Source organism: Caretta caretta, chromosome 2 (genome assembly GCF_965140235.1).
Source record: "Caretta caretta isolate rCarCar2 chromosome 2, rCarCar1.hap1, whole genome shotgun sequence".
Taxonomy (NCBI): Eukaryota; Metazoa; Chordata; order Testudines; family Cheloniidae; genus Caretta; species Caretta caretta.
The window spans coordinates 10,787,528-10,806,361 of NC_134207.1; the positions used below are offsets into that span (position 1 = coordinate 10,787,528).

An 18,834-nucleotide genomic window follows, 5' to 3' on the forward strand; every position below is an offset into this window, starting at 1 on the left:
GCACCTGCCATATGGAGCCCAGTTTCAGTATGGACACGGGCGTGCGACCCCTCTGATTAACAGCCTCCTCAGTTCAGGCAATCGTGGAACCAACCACCTTTCCATCACAGTAGCAGTACAGGGACCCTGGCAGGCCCAAAGGCAATAGGTCTCCATCACCTCTGGTGTGGCCTACCAGCAGCCAAGGAAGTACCCTCCTTCGGCTGCTGCCTCAAGGGCTTCTCAACTTCCCAAGCAGGCAAGGGAAGAACCAGAGGCCGAAGATGAGGAGGAAGTCACTCCTCCAGTCCACTTCTCATCATTTTCACCATGGTGGATTACTTTAAACTATTCCAGGACTTGGCACAGAGGGTGGCAGAGCCACTCCAAATACCGTAACAAGAGGTTTGTGAGTCGCACTACAAGCTGGTGGACATTCTACATTCCTCCACCTCCTCCAGAGTGGCCCTCCCTATTAATGAGGCTCTGCTGGACCCCACCAAGGTGATATGGCATACACTTGCGTCTGTTCCACCAACTTGTAATGGGAGACAAGAAATATTATGTGCCAGCAAAGGATATGGAATTCCTGTTCTGATACCCACCTGCCAAATCAATCATTGTGGATGCAGTTTACTATGAAGGCCACCAACACCACTTTAAGTCCACGCCTTATGACCGGGACTGGAAGTGCCTGGACCTGTTTGGCAGGAAGGCCTATTTCTTGACCACCTTCCAATTCAGAGTGGTGACAGATATGACTATTAGAACTATGTGAAGCTTAGTTCTTTTATTGAACAGCTTCCCAATTCTCACAAGGAACAATGTAAAGCCTTGGTTAACAAGAGCCAGATGATGGCAAAAATGTGTCTCCAGTCTGCACTTGATGCAGCTGACATGTTGGCATGTTTTATTTTGACTGCCATTGTGATGTGACAGGCCTCGTGGCTTTATCTCTCTGGCTTCCCCAAGGAGGTCTAAACGATGGTAGAGAACCTTCCCTTTGAGTGGACGAAATTATTTGCTGAAAAGACTGACACATCACTCCACACATTTAAAAGATTCAAGGGCTATTCTTCTGTCCCACAGGATCTATACATTTCGGTACCAAAAAATTCACAGCCCTCAGCCACCATTCAAGCCTCGCTCACAATATCCATCTCAATATTCAGAGAGCTCATATAAACCCCAGAGGAAGAAGCCCAGGTTCCACAGATAAGACATCAGGATCTCAGCAAACTTCCTCTCACCCCTCTACCTGAAAGACAGTTTTGACGGGTTGGTTGAGGTGCCTGTAGAACACTCTCCTTACTTCACGCTGGAAAACCCCACCCATCTCTTCAGAAATGATCTCTCCCTGTTCTTCAGCACCTGGGAATGGATAACCTCCGACAAATGAGTGCTCAAGATCATCTGAGATGACTACTCCATCCGTTTCTCCTCCCTCTTCCCTCCCAAACACTCTTCCCTGTCCCTCTTCAGGGACCCTTCTCATAAGAGTCTGCTACGTCAGGAGATAAACCACAATTTCAGCGTAGGATCCATAGAGCCAGTGCCCACACATCTCATCACCAAAGGCTTCTACTCTTGTTACTTCCTGTAACCAAAGAAAAAAGGGGGTTGGAGATCCATACTGGAGCACTAAACAAGTTTATCAAAGCTCAGAAGTTCAAGATGATCACATTATCAACGATCAATCCAGAGTTGGACAAAGGAGACTGATTCTCGGCCCTCGACCTCCAAGATGCATATTTTCACATCGTGATCATACTGAGCCACAGACGTTATCTCGGGTTCATGCAAGGTCAAGACCAATAGAGAGTACTCCATTTTGGCCTCTCATTGGCTCCCAGAGTATTCTCCAAGGTCCTCACAGTAGTGGTGGCCCACTTACAGTCTCAAGCCATTATGATTTATCCTTATCTGAAGACGACTGCCTTCTTAGAGCGCGGGCCTTCGCAGAGGCCCAATGAGTCACTCAAACTACACTGGATCTGTTTCAGAATCTGGGCCTATAGATCAACAAACAAAAATTGACATTAACACTGGTACAGAGGCTAGAATTCATAGAAGCTGACTCCATTCAGGCAAAGGGGCTCCTCCCACATCACGAATTTCTCAGTCTCTTCTTGTTGATAGAGACAGTACAATCCAGCCCCAAATTTCAGCCAGACATTATCTCCAGCTCCTAGGGAATATGGCCATGGGCACATCGGTTGTTGCTCAAGCCAGACTACGGATGAATGCACTATAAGGTGGGTAGAAAGCTGGCTAGATTGTCGGGCTCAACGGGTAGTGATCTATGGCTCCATGTCTAGTTGGCAGCCGGTATCAAGTGGAGTGCCCCAAGGGTCGGTCCTGGGGCCGGTTTTGTTCAATATCTTCATAAATGATCTGGAGGATGGTGTGGATTGCACTCTCAGCAAATTTGCGGATGATACTAAACTGGGAGGAGTGGTAGATACGCTGGAGGGGAGGGATAGGATACAGAAGGACCTGGACAAATTGGAGGATTGGGCCAAAAGAAATCTGATGAGGTTCAATAAGGATAAGTGCAGGGTCCTGCACTTAGGATGGAAGAATCCAATGCACCGCTACAGACTAGGGACCGAATGGCTAGGCAGCAGTTCTGCGGAAAAGGACCTATGGGTGACAGTGGACGAGAAGCTGGATATGAGTCAGCAGTGTGCCCTTGTTGCCAAGAAGGCCAATGACATTTTGGGATGTATAAGTAGGGGCATAGCGAGCAGATCGAGGGACGTGATCGTTCCCCTCTATTCGACATTGGTGAGGCCTCATCTGGAGTACTGTGTCCAGTTTTGGGCCCCACACTACAAGAAGGATGTGGATAAATTGGAGAGAGTCCAGCGAAGGGCAACAAAAATTATTAGGGGTCTAGAACACATGAGTTATGAGGAGAGGCTGAGGGAGCTGGGATTGTTTAGTCTTCAGAAGAGAAGAATGAGGGGGGATTTGATAGCTGCTTTCAACTACCTGAGAGGTGGTTCCAAAGAGGATGGCTCTAGACTGTTCTGAGTGGTAGCAGATGACAGAACGAGGAGTAATGGTCTCAAGTTGCAGTGGGGGAGGTTTAGATTGGATATTAGGAAAAACTTTTTCACTAGGAGGGTGGTGAAACACTGGAATGCGTTACCTAGGGAGGTGGTAGAATCTCCTTCCTTAGAGGTTTTTAAGGTCAGGCTTGACAAAGCCCTGGCTGGGATGATTTAACTGGGAATTGGTCCTGCTTCGAGCAGGGGGTTGGACTAGATGACCTTTAGGGGTCCCTTCCAACCCTGATATTCTATGATTCTATGAGATGCCTCCAAGCATGGTGTGGTTTGGTTTAGAGGTCGAACAGAGACAATATAAGCAAACTACTATCAATGTGCACCAGGGTCAAGGAATCCTGGGACTGGTGGAAGGATTCAATAAATATCTGTACGGGAATTTGGTTTTTTCAGTTTTCCTCGTCTCTGCTTCTGACCACCGATGCATCCCTCGTAGGATGGGGTACACATCTCAATGGTGGCATAATACAAGGCAAATAGTCTACAGCAGAGCCAACCTGCTCAAACTCAGAGCAGTCAGAAACACTGATCAAAGATACACCATAAGGGTCATGGATAGACAATATTGCCTGGATTTATTACATAAACCATCAGGGAGGCGCCAGGTCTCATTCCCTGTATGTAGAAGCACTAAAACTATGGAACTGTTGTATCTCCAAGAATACCTTTAATATCAGCGGCCTTCTTATAAGTAATACACAACATGATGGCGAACAGTCTCAGCTGCAAATTCCCACGCGAGCACATGGGAGATAGATTTGGTAATATTCCACAACATATTCCGACAATGGGGGGACACCGATAATAGACCTATTTGCTAATTACTAGAACAAGAAAAGTCCTTAGTACTGCTCCAGAGCAGGGATCGGATGACACTCCATGGGAGAGGCTTTCCTCCTTCCATGGGACAAGGGCCTTCTTTAAGCCTTTCCCCTATTGCCTCTATTACCAAAGGTCCTGCTGGAAGTTGAAAGAGCAAACGTCGTACTGATTGCTCCCACCTGGCCCAGACAAACATGGTACCTTACCTAACACAGCTTGCACTATGACCACCAATGACTATTCCAATCACTCCTTACTTTCTATCACAGAACGAGAGACGCTCTCAATCCCAACCGATGGATTCTGCAGCTCAGAGCCTGGCTCCTTCATAGTTCCAGGACAAAGAGACATCTTACTCTGAGGAGGTCTAGGAGGTGTTGTTGCACAGTAGGAAAGGAGCTACTTGCCATACCTATCTAGAGACATGGAAGAGATTCCAGATTTGGTGGAATCCCTAATACATCCACCTCACGTGTCATTCTAGACTACCTATTGACTCTCAAAAAGTCGTGACTCTCTATCAGTTTGCTGAAGGTTCATCTAGCAGCAATTGGAACCTTCCATCAGCAGGTAGAAGGATATTCAATCTTCTCTCATCCAACTACAAAGAGCTTTCTCAAAGGCATAGTGAAAACTCTTCATACAAGCCAGACCTCCCACTCTTCAATGGGATCTCAACGTAGTATTAAAAGGTCTGACTAGGCCACCATTTGAACCCAGGGCCACTTGTTCATTAACTCACCTTTCCATGAAGATAGCGTTCCTCATTGCCATCACCTCTGCAAAAAGGATTGGGGAAATAGCAGCTTTGATGGTGCATCCCCCTTTCACTATGTTCTTTCCTGACAAAGTCACACTTAGACCATATCCAAAGTTCACTTGCAAGGTGACTTCCGCATTCTACATAAATCAGCTTATTCAGCTTCCAGCCTTTTATCTCAAATCTCATCAGGATAATAGGGAAGTCATCCTCCATACACTCAACATGATGAGAGCCTTGGCTTTCTATTTGGACAGGAAAAGAGCCTTCAGAAAATCCCTGAGTCTCTTTCTCCCCATTGCGGATTGGTCAAAAGGTGCAGCGAGTTCAGCTCAGAGACTCTCTAAGTGTGTCTCAGGCTGTATTAATCTCAGTTACCAATCGCATAACATAACACCCCCATCTTCAGTACACACGCATTCTATGAGGCCAGTCTCCTCATCTGTCACCTTCTTCAAGAGTATCTGTATCTTAGAAATCTTTAGAGCATCTACCTGGGCATCTGTACACACCTTTTCAGAACACTGTGCCATCCTGGGGGATTTGGCTGCAAATGCCAAATTCAGTGTGTCAGTACTATCAAATTCCCAGACTCCAGTGGTGGGCACTTCTTGGGAGTCACCTACAATGGAGCACCCATAGGGACACTACTCCAAGAAAAAAAAGAAGTTACCTTGTGCAGTAACGATGGTTCTTCAAGATGTGTATTCCTGTGGGTGCCCCACGACCCCCCTCTTCCCTCCCTTCCCCACTTCGGAGTTCTAATAGTTGACTGCAGCAGAGAAGGAACTAAGGAGTGATTACCTGCGTGCGCTGGCTAGCCTCGTGGCAGGTGAGGGGAAGTACATGTGGGGGCTGGACGGACTGCTCCCAAAGTTCTCCGATTAGCAGTACAGAGACGCAGACACACTCACAGTGGAGCACCCATAGAAAAACACATCTTGAAGAACCATTGTCACTGCACAAGGTGAGTTAACTTCTTGTGTTACCTAATCTTCCCTGTAGTACATGTGAGGCACTTGTATTTTTAACATGGTTGCCACAGGACAGTGATACAAATGTATGAGATTTTTAAATGTCATCCTAAAGCATTTCTCTCCTCTTTCCCTTTGGTGAAAAAGTACAGAATAGTTCCCACTCCCAGGTAATTTCTCACTTAAATCTGAGTGTGCATGTTGCATTTTATAAAGCTCACAGGACTAAGTTCAAAACCTGGTTCTGACACTAACTTCCTCTGTGACGTGAGAAAATTGCATATGTGCCCTATTTCAAATTCTGATGTCAGGTGCATCAATGTAAATCCTGAGTAACTTCACCATCTGTACACGGGGGATACTATAACTTATCTCACGACTCAGATGGGTATTATGAAGCTTAGTTAATGTTTGCAAAGTTCTTCATGGATTAAAAAAACTATACAAATACCTCTTACTGTTGTTAATTTGAAGAGCTTCAGGTATCTGAATTTATTTTAATCAATACATTTCAAATAATTAAATAAAATAATTAAAATTGTGACCTAAGGTGCAGAATCTGGGTAAGTAGCTTTTTTGATCTGCAAGAAAAACCAAATAGAAGCTATACATATGTTATAAGGTACTTCTTCTTGATCGCTCCTTTCTGTGAATTCACAGAAAACTAAATTAAAAGATTCTAAATTGATTTACACATAATCTGGTGATAGCTGGTGTACATGTCCCATTGAAAAAAGAAGCCCCTACACTATTAAACTGGTATAGCAAGATCAGTCCCATGCAAGATAATGGAGTGGCTCATATGGGTCTTGAGTAATATGGAATTAAAGGAAGGTAATATAATTAATGCCAGTCAGCGTGGGTTTATGGAAAGTCTGTCAAACTACTGATATCTTTTTTGATGAGATTACCAGTTTGAATGATAATGTTGATGTAATATAATTAGACTTCTGTTAGGTGTTTGACTTAGTATTACATATTACACAACATTTTGATTAAAAATATTGAATGATATAAAATTAATGTGGTGTTGTAGTCATATCTGTCCCAGTATATTAGAGACACAAGATTGGTGAGGTAATATCTTTTATTGATCAGCTTCTGTTGGTGTTCTCTCTCACCAACAGAAGTTGGTCCAATAAAAAATATTACCTCATCCTCCTGTGTCTCTAATAAAATTAACATAGCATGCATTAAATGGATTAAAGGCTGACTAACTGATGGGTCTCCAAATGTAATTATAAATGAGGAACCATCATTGAACAGTGGGTGTGTTTCCAGTGGAGTTCCGCAGGGATCGGTTCTTGGCCATATGCTATTTAACATTTTTATTAATGACTAGGAAGAAAACATCTGATAAAGTTTACAGATGACCGACAAATTGGGGGAGTGATAAATAAGGAAGAGGATAGGTCAGGTCAATGATAGAGTGATCTGGATTGCTTGGTAAACTGTGTGCAAGTAAACAATATGTGTTTTAATATGGCTAAATGTAAATGTATCCGTGTAAGAATAAAGAATATAGGCCAAACTTACAGGATGGGGGACTGTATCATTGGAAGCAGTGACTCTGTTAAAAACTTCGGGGTCATTGTGGAGAATCAGCTGAACATGTGCTCACCCATGTAACTCTGTGGCCAAAAGGCTAATCGGATGAATAAACAGGGTGTCTCAAGAGGGAGTAAAGAGGTTATTTTACTTCTGTATTTGTCACTACTGTGATGCTGTTGGATTACTCTGTCCAGTTCTGGTGTTGACAATTCAAGAAGGATTTTGATAAATTAGAGATGGTTCATGGAAGAGCCAGAAGAATTATTAAAGCATTGGAAAACATGCCTTAGAGTGATAGACGCAAGGGGCTCAGTCTATTTAGCTTAACAAAGAGAAGGTTAGGGGGTGACTTGATTACAGTATTTAAGTACCTACATGAGGAATAAATCTTTAATAATGGGCTCTACAACTCAAGTTCATTTCTTTCCCACTTGTGTATCATCATCAGTAGTAAAGATTCTGCAGGCAAAATTATCGTCTCAAGTGACACCTGTGCAACCTCATTGCTTACTGTAGGCTTGGAATGATTTAATTTATAGACACTTGGGAAGTGATTCTTTTGATGCTCAAGATTAACAGAATCTGCATCTCAGTCTCATTTAGTTGTTGTTTCTGCAGGGCTAACTGTTGTAAATAGCTGACAGTGCTTATTATGCTCTTGCAGTAGTAAGACCATACTTAACTTTGCATCGGAATTTTCTGTTTTACAGGGTCCGTGTCTCACATTTTAAATCTGAAACATACTATAGGGAACTTGTACCAAATTTCAGCCACTAATTAATGTGCATGTGGAATAAATTCATATGAGTTTGAGTGTTTCTATGTTGTTGGGTTTAAAGGAAATTTGGGAAAACTGGAACACTGGAAAAGCCTGATTTCTTTTCACACAGCACTGTACATTTAAAGGCTCCTGCTCTTCCCTGAGCAGTAACATTGTGACATCAAAAATAATCATCCACTCGTCTCTCATGCCCTCCATTTTGTTTGCATACTTGGGAGAGCACTGATTGCTTACCTGGTAGTCATGGCAACGGCTGCCTTTGAAAACTGGTTTACCTCAGACTATCATAAAGTTATAATGAAGGGTCACAGGAAGAAATGTAATGAGTTTTAAGGAGCTCCTGCTGTGCTCCTTGGGGTTTGTGCTGTGTAAGTTACACTGTTTCTTTTCAAAGGGTAATTGTTACTTTTCTCAAAAAGGGTTACATGAAAATAAGATATAAAATTAAAGCTCCTTGTATTGTATATTTTTATATACTTACAAATCTATGGCTTTCTGAATATTTACCTTTTTCAAAAAGTAGGAAATTATAAATCTGAGTCCCTACTCAGTTTTCCATTACACAATTAAAAAAGAAGTAATTTAAAAGTTGCAAGATAAAAAAAAAAACATGTTTTGTTTGAATACAGTTTAGTTTAATTATTTCCAGTAAGTTGGTCAACATGGCACTGAGTGGTGAAACATAGAGCTTCACAGATAACAGTAGCAATTAAATATACAGTGAAGAAAAGGGTTCAGTTACGTGATTGCATATTATTTTTTACACAGGATGCCTTGTTTGTTCCATGCACAGAATGGATCGATAGGGATGTATAGGGAAGGAGTCTGTTACCTCATTTGTTGCAGAAGTTGGAAGTTTTGTAGTGAATTAGGTAGTCGACTGCGGGAAAAGAAAGGCTGGTCTTATGGCTAAGGAAGTTGACTGTCACTCACCTGGAGACTTGGATTCTATCTTTGCCTCTGAACTAGAGTTCTTATGTGAAACTGAGCAAGTTACACCAAACGTTTCACAGTTACTTCTGCATGTAATTAAAGTCTGTATCATCATGCATTTGCACAAGGGGCTGAGTTAGGGGTGCATGGGCAATGTTCATGCTGGAATTTTCTAATTTGAGAGTAATTTGAATATGATGTCAGAGTTGTTCCTGAGGCTATGGGTGGCATTGTGTTCTGCACAGCTGAGGTTATGGGGCAAGTGATATTGTGGAAAAGCAACATCACTTGCCCCATAACCTCAGCTGTGCAGAACACAATGCCATCCACAGCCTCAGGAACATCTCTGACATCATAATCAAAAAGGCTGACAAAGGAGGTGCTGTCGTTGTCATGAATAGGTCGGAATATGAACGAGAGACTGCTAGGCAGACCTCTAACACCACATTCTACAGGCCATTACCCTCTGATGCCACTGAGAGTTACCAAAAGAAACAATACCATCTGCTCAAGAAACTCCCTGAAAAAGCACAAGAACAAATCTGTACAGACACACCCCTAGAACCCTGACCAGGGGTATTCTATCAGCTACCCAAGATCCATAAACCTGGAAATCCTGGACGCCCCATCATCTCAGGCATTGACACCCTGACAGCAGGATTGACTGGCTCTGTAGACTCTCTCCTCAGGCCTGCGTGACCAGCACTCCTAGCTATCTTCAAGACACCACTGACTTCCTAAGGAAACTACAATCCATCGGTGATCTTCCAGAAAACACCATTCTGGCCACTATGGATGTAGAAGCCCTCTACACCAACATTCCACACAAAGATAGACTACAAGCTGTCAGGAACATTATCCCTAATAATGTTACGGCAAACCTGGTAGCTGAACTTTGTGACTTTGTCCTCACTCACAACTATTTCACATTTGGGGACAAAGTATACCTTGAAATCAGCGGCACTGCTATGGGTACCCGCATGGCCCCACAGTATGCCAACATTTTTATGGCTGACTTAGAACAACGCTTCCTCAGCTCTCGTCCCCTAATGCCCCTATTCTAATTGTGCTACATTGATGACATCTTCATCATCTGGATCCATAGAAAAGAAGCCCTTGAGGAATTCACCCATGATTTCAACAATTTCCATCCCACCATCAACCTCAGCCTGGTCCAGTCCACACAAGAGATCCACTTCTTGGACACTAGAATGCTAATAAGCGATGATTACATAAACACCACCCTATCCTGGAAACTTACTGACTGCTATGCCTACCTACATGCCTCCAGATTTCATCCAGACCACACCACACGATCCATTATCTACAGCCAAGCTCTAAGATACAACCACATTTGCTCCAACCCTTCAGACAGAGACAAACACCTACAAGATCTCTATCAAGCGTCCTTACAACTACAGTACCCACCTGCGGAAGTGAAGAAATAGAATGACAGAGCCAGAAGAGTTCCCAGAAGTCACCTACTACAGGACAGGCCCAACAAAGAAAGTAGCAGAACACCATTAGCTGTCACCTTCAGCTCCCAACTAAAACCTCTCCAGCGCATCATCAAGGATCTACAACCTATCCTGAAGGACGATCCCTCACTCACAGATCTTGGGAGATAGGCCAGTCCTTGCTTACAGACAGTTCCCCAACCTGAAGCAAATACTCACCGGCAACCACACACCAAAAACACTAACCCAGGAACCTATCCTTGCAACAAAGCCTGTTTCCAACTCTGTCCACATATCTGTTCAAGGGACACCATCATAGGACCTAATCACATCAACCACACTATCAGAAGCTTGTTCACCTACACATCTACCAATATGATATATGCCATCATGTGCCAGCAATGCTCCTCTGCCATGTACATTGGCCAAACCGAACAGTCTCTATGCAAAAGAATAAGTGGACACAAATCAGACATCAAGAACTGTAACGTTCAAAAACCAGTCAGAGAACACTTCAACCTCCCTGGACACTCAATTACAGATGTGAAAGTGGTAATTCTTCAACAAAAAATCTTCCAAAACAGACTCCAATGAGAAACTGCAGAACTGGAATTAATTTGCAAACTGGACACCATTAACTTAGGCTTGAATAAAGACTGGGAGTGGATGAGTCATTACACAAACTAAAAACTATTTCCCCATGCTAATTTTCCCCCTACTGTTACTCACACCTTGTCAACTGTTTGAAATGTGCCATCCTGATTATCGCTACAAAAGTTTTTTTTCTCCTGCTGATAATAGCCCACCTTAATCGATTAGTCTCTTTAGAGCTGGTTTGGTAACCCACATTTTTTTCATGTTCTGTGTGTGTGTGTGTGTGTGTGTATCTTCCTACTCTATTTTCCACTACATGCATCTAATGAAGTGGGCTTTAGCCCACTAAAGCTTGTGCTCAAATAAATTGGTTAGTCTCTAAGGTGCCACAAGTACTCCTGTTCTTTTTGCTGATACAGACTAACACGGCTTCCACTCTGAAACCTGTCATTAATATTATAGCAATAAAATAAAGCATAGAGATCCATGCTTTTCATTGTAGAATTCCTAATTAAATGTTGAGGTTCTGTCTCAAGTTACGACTTAGTCTTAAGCAGTGTCAGCTCTCTGGACTTGATGATTCCAGCTCTGTTGTTTGTTAATTAAGCCATCTGGAAAAGCAGAATGAATTTTTTTTTTTTCAGTGGGTCTGCATTTTTTTTTATTTTTGTATTTTCTATTGATCAACTCCGGAAGTGACATAAGCTTAGCTTCATTAACGTCCAGTGAGAAATTATTGTAAAAGCAGTAGAAGTAACTGCACAGAGTGCCCAGTGGCTACTTCTGTTGATATTGTAAGTGCTGCTTTAGGGCTATATTAGGAAGCAAAGTTAAGCTGCACTGTTCTGGATGAATTGTGAATGGGATAATATGGTACTTAGATACACACTTATTGCAGAACAGTGAATTGCTAACTAACATAAATCCTCAGGGAATTTTTTTATTAACATTAAAAAAACATTTTTAGTCCATTCCCTCAATATGACCTGAAATAGAACAGTGTTAGAGCACTTCACAACATGAAGTTCCTTCATAACTAGGAAATTTCGAGTTACTTCTGGTCTCTGATTGTTCTGAAGTGGTTTCTGAGTAAGCAGTTGCACCAAATATTTGCAGATTTTGTAAAATGCTTTGTGGAGCTTGAAGTGGAACCCTCTGAAAAGTGATGGCATCTAGTTGGTGTGATATTGCTTTCTTTTTCTTTTTTGCGTTGGTGGTTGAAGTTATACCACATGCCAGTGCTTCTAAACCTTTTTGGGCAACAGCTGGTTTTCCACTCTGACTTCTGTTGCAACAGCCAGTGCAACTTGGATTTGGATCCACCAACGCTCCATTGTGAGTAGGAGGGCACACAGTGAAATGGAAATGGTGTGATGGGAACCAGCAGAGGCAGCTCATTAAGGAAAAAGTGCGGAGTCTAGAGTAGCACTCATGAAATTCTGAATTAGCACCAATAAAAGCAATATATTGGTGATTGGAAACCACTACCATAGATACGCCCACCATTGTAATATCTGTTAATCAGTAAGATGCTACTGTAAAATGGACTTTAAGAAAGAAAGAGATTTTTGTGTGTAATGTATGAATGACAACTTTGTTTCAAAAGCTACCAGAATTTTTGTGACACGTTATAAATCAATTTTTATTTGATTTTAAATTTTCTATTTAGAAATTTCATCACTACTGCACATTTTCCATGACCTAATTTGATTGAGCAGTTATGATGCACAGAAATGAGCCATAGTTAATGACTTATTTATCATTATTTTTCCAGACACTGGAGGCCATTTTGAATTTCAAATACTCTGGGGGACCAGGACATGCTGATGGCTATTACAGGAACCTATCTCTGGGCCTTCATGTGGAAGTGGAGCCATCTGTCTTCTTTACACACATCAGTACCCTTCCTGCAACAAGGTAAGGCTTCCAGTCATCCTTGCAACCCAAGATATCCACAGCAGCACGCAGACAAAAGCTGCTGAATGTAGTTAATAAGATGTATGGAGAGATGTGTGGAACTGCTGGATATTTTATAAGATACCAGCTGTAACCTACCTCTCACTTTGTGGTAAAACAGTCCATGTGAATGTCTATAGTTCTTATATTTTCACCTTGCTATAGCTTGAAAATAAAACATTTCCTTTTATAATGGGCACCTTCTTCCGTGTCTCTTCACTGAAATTGTGAAGGTTTTAGTGTTGTTTGCTGTTCTAGACTGTGTTCTGCATGCTACTGGATACCAATGAAAACAGTAAGTTTGGGTCATTCTCTCCTAAGTGGATTTTTACCTGTTTCTTATTGGTGATAAATGTAAAGTTTTGTATTTATAGTGACTTTCATCCCAAGCATAGTATATGGAATATAGTCAGAGGTCAACATTTTCAAACTTTGGGTGCCTAAAGTTAATCAACAATACTGAATGGAAAGTACTTCCAGTAATTGTATTTGCTGCTATTATAATTAGTTGATGAAGACTAAAACCTCAATTCTATATAGTCAGTTTCATTATCTTCTTTTTATTTGAGGTATTTTTTTGAGCCAACAGCTATTTTATGAAAATTAATTCTGTATGTTAAAGTTCTTCTTCTGGTGATTGCTACATGATGGTATAAAAGGCAGCGCAGCCTGAGACCACGCTCAGTTCCTTCTTACCACCCACAATCGATAGAGTAGATTGCCTTGCTTCTGCAAGTTTCTTTTTACAGGGAAATTATCTTCCTTTCTGTAAATAGGTAAGTTAGTGGCCTTTGCTAGTGTTAAGATTAGTGTAGCTCTTCTTGATTGTTTTTCTTGGAGCCGGGGTTTCCTCTTATTCACAGGGCCAGAGTATGCTTCTGTCTCTGGGTTTTATGCCTTGTGCTGGCTTGCAAGAAATCTGTGCTGATGAGTGACTTGTATTCCACCTTCCTTAAATGCATTGGTGAGGGTCACATTCTAGACCACTGCCAGATTTGCAAGAACTTTAAACCCTCGACAAACAAGGACAGAGAGGTGAAACTGCGTCACATCCTCATGCACGCTGCCTTTTGTCCATCTTCTGACCCTTCTCGCTCAGGGCTGGCACCAAGTATTTCAATATTGGTGAGGAGCAGGCCTCCAGCCATTGCTTCTGAAACTCATCACCAATCCCCTTCTCCGGTGATGAGAAAAAAGCACAAAAGATCAGACCCAAAACAGTAAACAACAGTAAGCAATCTGGTGGACAAGGTAGAGTGTCCTCTGGAAAGAGAGATTCCCCAGCAGTGACCTATTTTCATCAAGGGGTCATCTTCTCCGGCACCAGTGCCTGTGGTATCGATACTGCAGTGTCGGCTCCTTTGGTGCATCAAGAACAGCACCAGGAAAATCTCTTGATATCACTGGTGCCAGAGACCTATGCAGAAGCACGGGACCTACTCTGCCTCTTGATACTGGATTCTCTGATTGTCCAGGAGACAAGCTAGAAGGTACCAGTGGAAGTCAGGCCCTAGCTACACACAATCTCAGAGACCAGATCAGTACTTGGTGTCAAGTATCAGGGGGTAGCCGTGTTAGTCTGTATCCACAAAAACAACAAGGAGTCCGGTGGCTCCTTAAAGACTAACAGATTTATTTGACCATAAGCTTTCGTGGGTAAAAGCCCCACTTCTTCAGATGCATGGAGTGGTAATTTTCACACAGAATATGAAGTGTATACTGCTCACTTGATTTATTTTTGATTACAACTATTTGTGCTGTAAAAAGCAAAAGAAATAGTATTTTTCAATTCATAGAATCATAGAATATCAGGGTTGGAAGGGACCTCAGGAGGTCATCTAGTCCAACCCCCTGCTCAAAAGCAGGACCAATCCTCAATTAAATCATCCCAGCCAGGGCTTTGTCAAGCCTGACCTTAAAAACTTCTAAGGAAGGAGATTCCACCACCTCCCTAGGCAACGCATTCCAGTGATTCACCACCCTCCTAGTGAAAAAGTTTTTGCTAATATCCAACCTAAACCTCCCCCACTGCAACTTGAGACCATTACTCCTTGTCCTGTCCTCTTCTACCACTGAGAATAGTCTAGAACCATCCTCTCTGGAACCACCTCTCAGGTAGTTGAAAGCAGCTATCAAATCCCCCCTCATTCTTCTCTTCTGCAGGCTAAACAATCCCAGTTCCCTCAGCCTCTCCTCATAAGTCATGTGTTCCAGACCCCTAATCATTTTTGTTGCCCTTCGCTGGACTCTTTCCAATTTATCCAGATCCTTCTTGTAGTGTGGGGCCCAAAACTGGACACAGTACTCCAGATGAGGCCTCACCAATGTCGAATAGAGGGAAACGATCACGTCCCTCGATCTGCTCGCTATGCCCCTACTTATACATCCCAAAATGCCATTGGCCTTCTTGGCAACAAGGGCACACTGCTGACTCATATCCAGCTTCTCGTCCACTTTCACCCCTAGGTCCTTTTCCGCAGAGCTGCTGCCTAGCCATTCGGTCCCCAGTCTGTAGCTGTGCATTGGGTTCTTCCGTCCTAAGTGCAGGACCCTGCACTTATCCTTATTGAACCTTATCAGATTTCTTTTGGCCCAATCCTCCAATTTGTCTAGGTCCCTCTGTATCCTATCCCTACCCTCCAGCGTATCTACCACTCCTCCCACTTTAGTATCATCCGCAAATTTGCTGAGAGTGCAATCCACACCATCCTCCAGATCATTTATGAAGATATTGAACAAAACCGGCCCCAGGACCGACCCCTGGGGCACTCCACTTGACACCGGCTGCCAACTAGACATGGAGCCGTTGATCACTACCCGTTGAGCCCGACAATCTAGCCAACATTCTACCCACCTTATAGTGCATTCATCCAGCCCGTACTTCTTTAACTTGCTGACAAGAATACTGTGGGAGACCGTGTTAAAAGCTTTGCTAAAGTCAAGAAACAATACATCCACTGCTTTCCCTTCATCCACAGAACCAGTAATCTCATCATAGAAGGCGATTAGATTAGTCAGTCATGATCTTCCCTTGGTGAATCCATGCTGGCTGTTCCTGATCACTTTCCTCTCATATAAGTGCTTCAGGATTGATTCTTTGAGGACCTGCTCCATGATTTTTCCGGGGACTGAGGTGAGGCTGACTGGCCTGTAGTTCCCAGGATCCTCCTTCTTCCCTTTTTTAAACATTGGCACTACATTAGCCTTTTTCCAGTCATCTGGGACTTCCCCCGTTCGCCACGAGTTTTCAAAGATAATGGCCAATGGCTCTACAATCACAGCCGCCAGTTCCTTTAGCACCCTCGGATGCAACTCGTCCGGCCCCATGGACTTGTGCATGTCCAGCTTTTCTAAATAGTCCCTAACCACCTCTTTCTCCACAGAGGGCTGGCCATCTATTCCCCATGTTGTGATGCCCAGCACAGCAGTCTGGGAGCGGACCTTGTTTGTGAAGACAGAGGCAAAAAAAGCATTGAGTACATTAGCTTTTTCCACATCCTCTGTCACTAGGTTGCCTCCCTCATTCATTATGGGGCCCACACTTTCCTTGGCTTTCTTCTTGTTGCCAACATACCTCAAGAAACCCTTCTTGTTACTCTTAACATCTCTCGCTAGCTGCAGCTCCAGGTGCGATTTGGCCCTCCTGATTTCATTGCTACATGCCCGAGCAATATTTTTATACTCTTCCCTGGTCATATGTCCAACCTTCCACTTCTTGTAAGCTTCTTTTTTATGTTTAAGATCCGCTAGGATTTCACCATTAAGCCGAGCTGGTCGCCTGCCATATTTACTATTCTTTCGACACATTGGGATGGTTTGTCCCTGTAACCTCAACAGGGATTCCTTGAAATACAGCCAGCTCTCCTGGACTCCTTTCCCCTTCATGTTAGACCCCCAGGGGATCCTACCCATCCGTTCTGTGAGGAAGTCGAAGTCTGCTTTCCTGAAGTCCAGGGTCCGGATCCTGCTGCTTACCTTTCTTCCCTGTGTCAGGATCCTGAACTCAACCAACTCATGGTCACTGCCTCCCAGATTCCCATCCCATGGTCAAAGAATCCAAAGTCTTCTCTCCGACACCACCTGCGTAGCCATTCGTTGACTTCCATGATTCAACGGTCCCTACCCAGGTCTTTTCCTTCCACGGGGAGGATGGACGAGAACACCACTTGCGCCTCAAACTCCTTTATCCTTCTTCCCAGATCCACGTAGTCCGCAGTGATCCGCTCAAGGTCATTCTTGGCAGTATCATTGGTGCCCACGTGGAGAAGCAGGAAGGGGTAGCGATCCGAGGGCTTGATGAGTCTCGGCAGTCTCTCCGTCACATCGCGAATCTTAGCCCCCGGCAAGCAGCAGACTTCTCGGTTTTCCCGGTCAGGGCTGCAGATAGATGACTCAGTCCCCCGGAGTTGAGAGTCCCCGACCACCACCACCCGCCTCCTTCTCTTGGGAGTGGTGGTCGTGGAACCCCCCATCTCAGGACAGTGCATCTCATGCCTTCCAACCAGCGGAGTCTCCTTTTGCTTTCTCCCCCCAGACATATCATCTGGTCCACTCTTCGCAATGGTACCTGTGGAGAGAACATGAAAGCGGTTAGTTACTTGTGTCCGCGTTGCTGGAACCCGGACATTCCCCCTTCTTCTTCTGGAGGTCACATGTTGCCAAGCTTCTTCACTGGCCTCTTGGCTCCACTGTGCAACCTGCTCTAAATCTTTAGAACTTTGTGCCCGTAGAAGCATATCCTGACTTTTGTCCAGAAAATCCTCCGTTTCCCGTATGCAACGCAGGGTCATTATCTGTTGCTCCAGACCTTCAATCTTCTCTTCCAATATGGAGACCAGCTTGCACTTTGAACAGTCAAAGTCGCTTCTGTCCTGTGGAAGAAAGACAAACATGGCACATCCAGTGCAGGTCACAACAGCTGAACCCCCCCCTTCCATATCACCTTCCTACTATGAGCTTCCTTATAATTCACCTCATACAAGTGGTAATTAGGGCTGTCAATTGCAGTTAACTCATGTGATTAACTCAAAAAATTGTGATTAATTGCACTATTAATGAAATTTAATACATATTTTTGGATGTTTTTCTACATTTTCAAATATATTGTTTTCACTTACAACACAGAATACAAAGTGTACAGTTCTCACTTTATATTATTTTTAATACAAATATTTGCACTGTAAAAATAAAATAAATCATATTTTTCAAGTCACCTCATACAAGTACTGTAGTGTAATCTCTTTATCATGAAAGTGCAACTTACAAGTCCACTCAGTCCTATTTCTTGTTCAGCCAATTGCTAAGAGAAAAAAAGATGTTTATGTTTACGGGTGATAATGCTGCCCACTTCTTATTTACAATGTCACCTGAAAATGAAAACAGGCGTTCTCATGGCACTGCTGTAGCTGGCGTCGCAAGATATTTATGTGCCAGATGCACTATAGATTCATATGCCTCTTCATGCTTCTGCCATCGTTCCAGAGGACATGCTTCCATGCTGATGATGCTCATTAAAAAATGCCTTAATTAAATTTGTGACTGAACTCCTTGGAGGAGAATTGTATGTCCCCTGCTGTGTTTTACCCACATTCTGCTGTATATTTCATGTTAAAGCAGTCTAGGAGGATGACCCAGCACATGTTGTTCGTTTTAAGAACACTTTCACTGCAAATTTGACAAAATGCAAAGAAGACACCAATGTGAAATTTCTAAAGATAGCTACAGCGTTTGACCCAAGGTTTAAGACTCTGAAGTACCTTCCAAAATCTGAGAGGGGATGAGAAGTGGAGCATGCTTTCAGAAGTCTTAAAAGAGCAACATTCTGATGCAGAAACTATAGAACCCAAACCACCAAAAAAGAAAAATCAACCTTCTGCTGGTGGCATCTGACTGAGATGATGAAAATGAACATGCATTGTTCCGCACTGCTTTGGATTGTTATCGGTCAGAACCTGTC

The 18,834-nt window shown here is 43.2% G+C and overlaps 1 protein-coding gene across 3 annotated transcripts in view; it reads left to right on the forward strand.

The window, feature by feature from the left end:
- The window catches only part of TRAPPC9 (trafficking protein particle complex subunit 9), an 811,376-nt gene that overhangs the window by 282,981 nt on the left and 509,561 nt on the right, over positions 1-18,834 (forward strand). For all 3 annotated transcript variants that reach the window (XM_075124917.1, XM_048841736.2, XM_048841734.2), the window contains exon 18: positions 12,697-12,839. In XM_075124917.1, the coding sequence (XP_074981018.1) occupies positions 12,697-12,839 (143 nt within the window). The remainder of the gene's footprint in view (positions 1-12,696; positions 12,840-18,834) is intronic.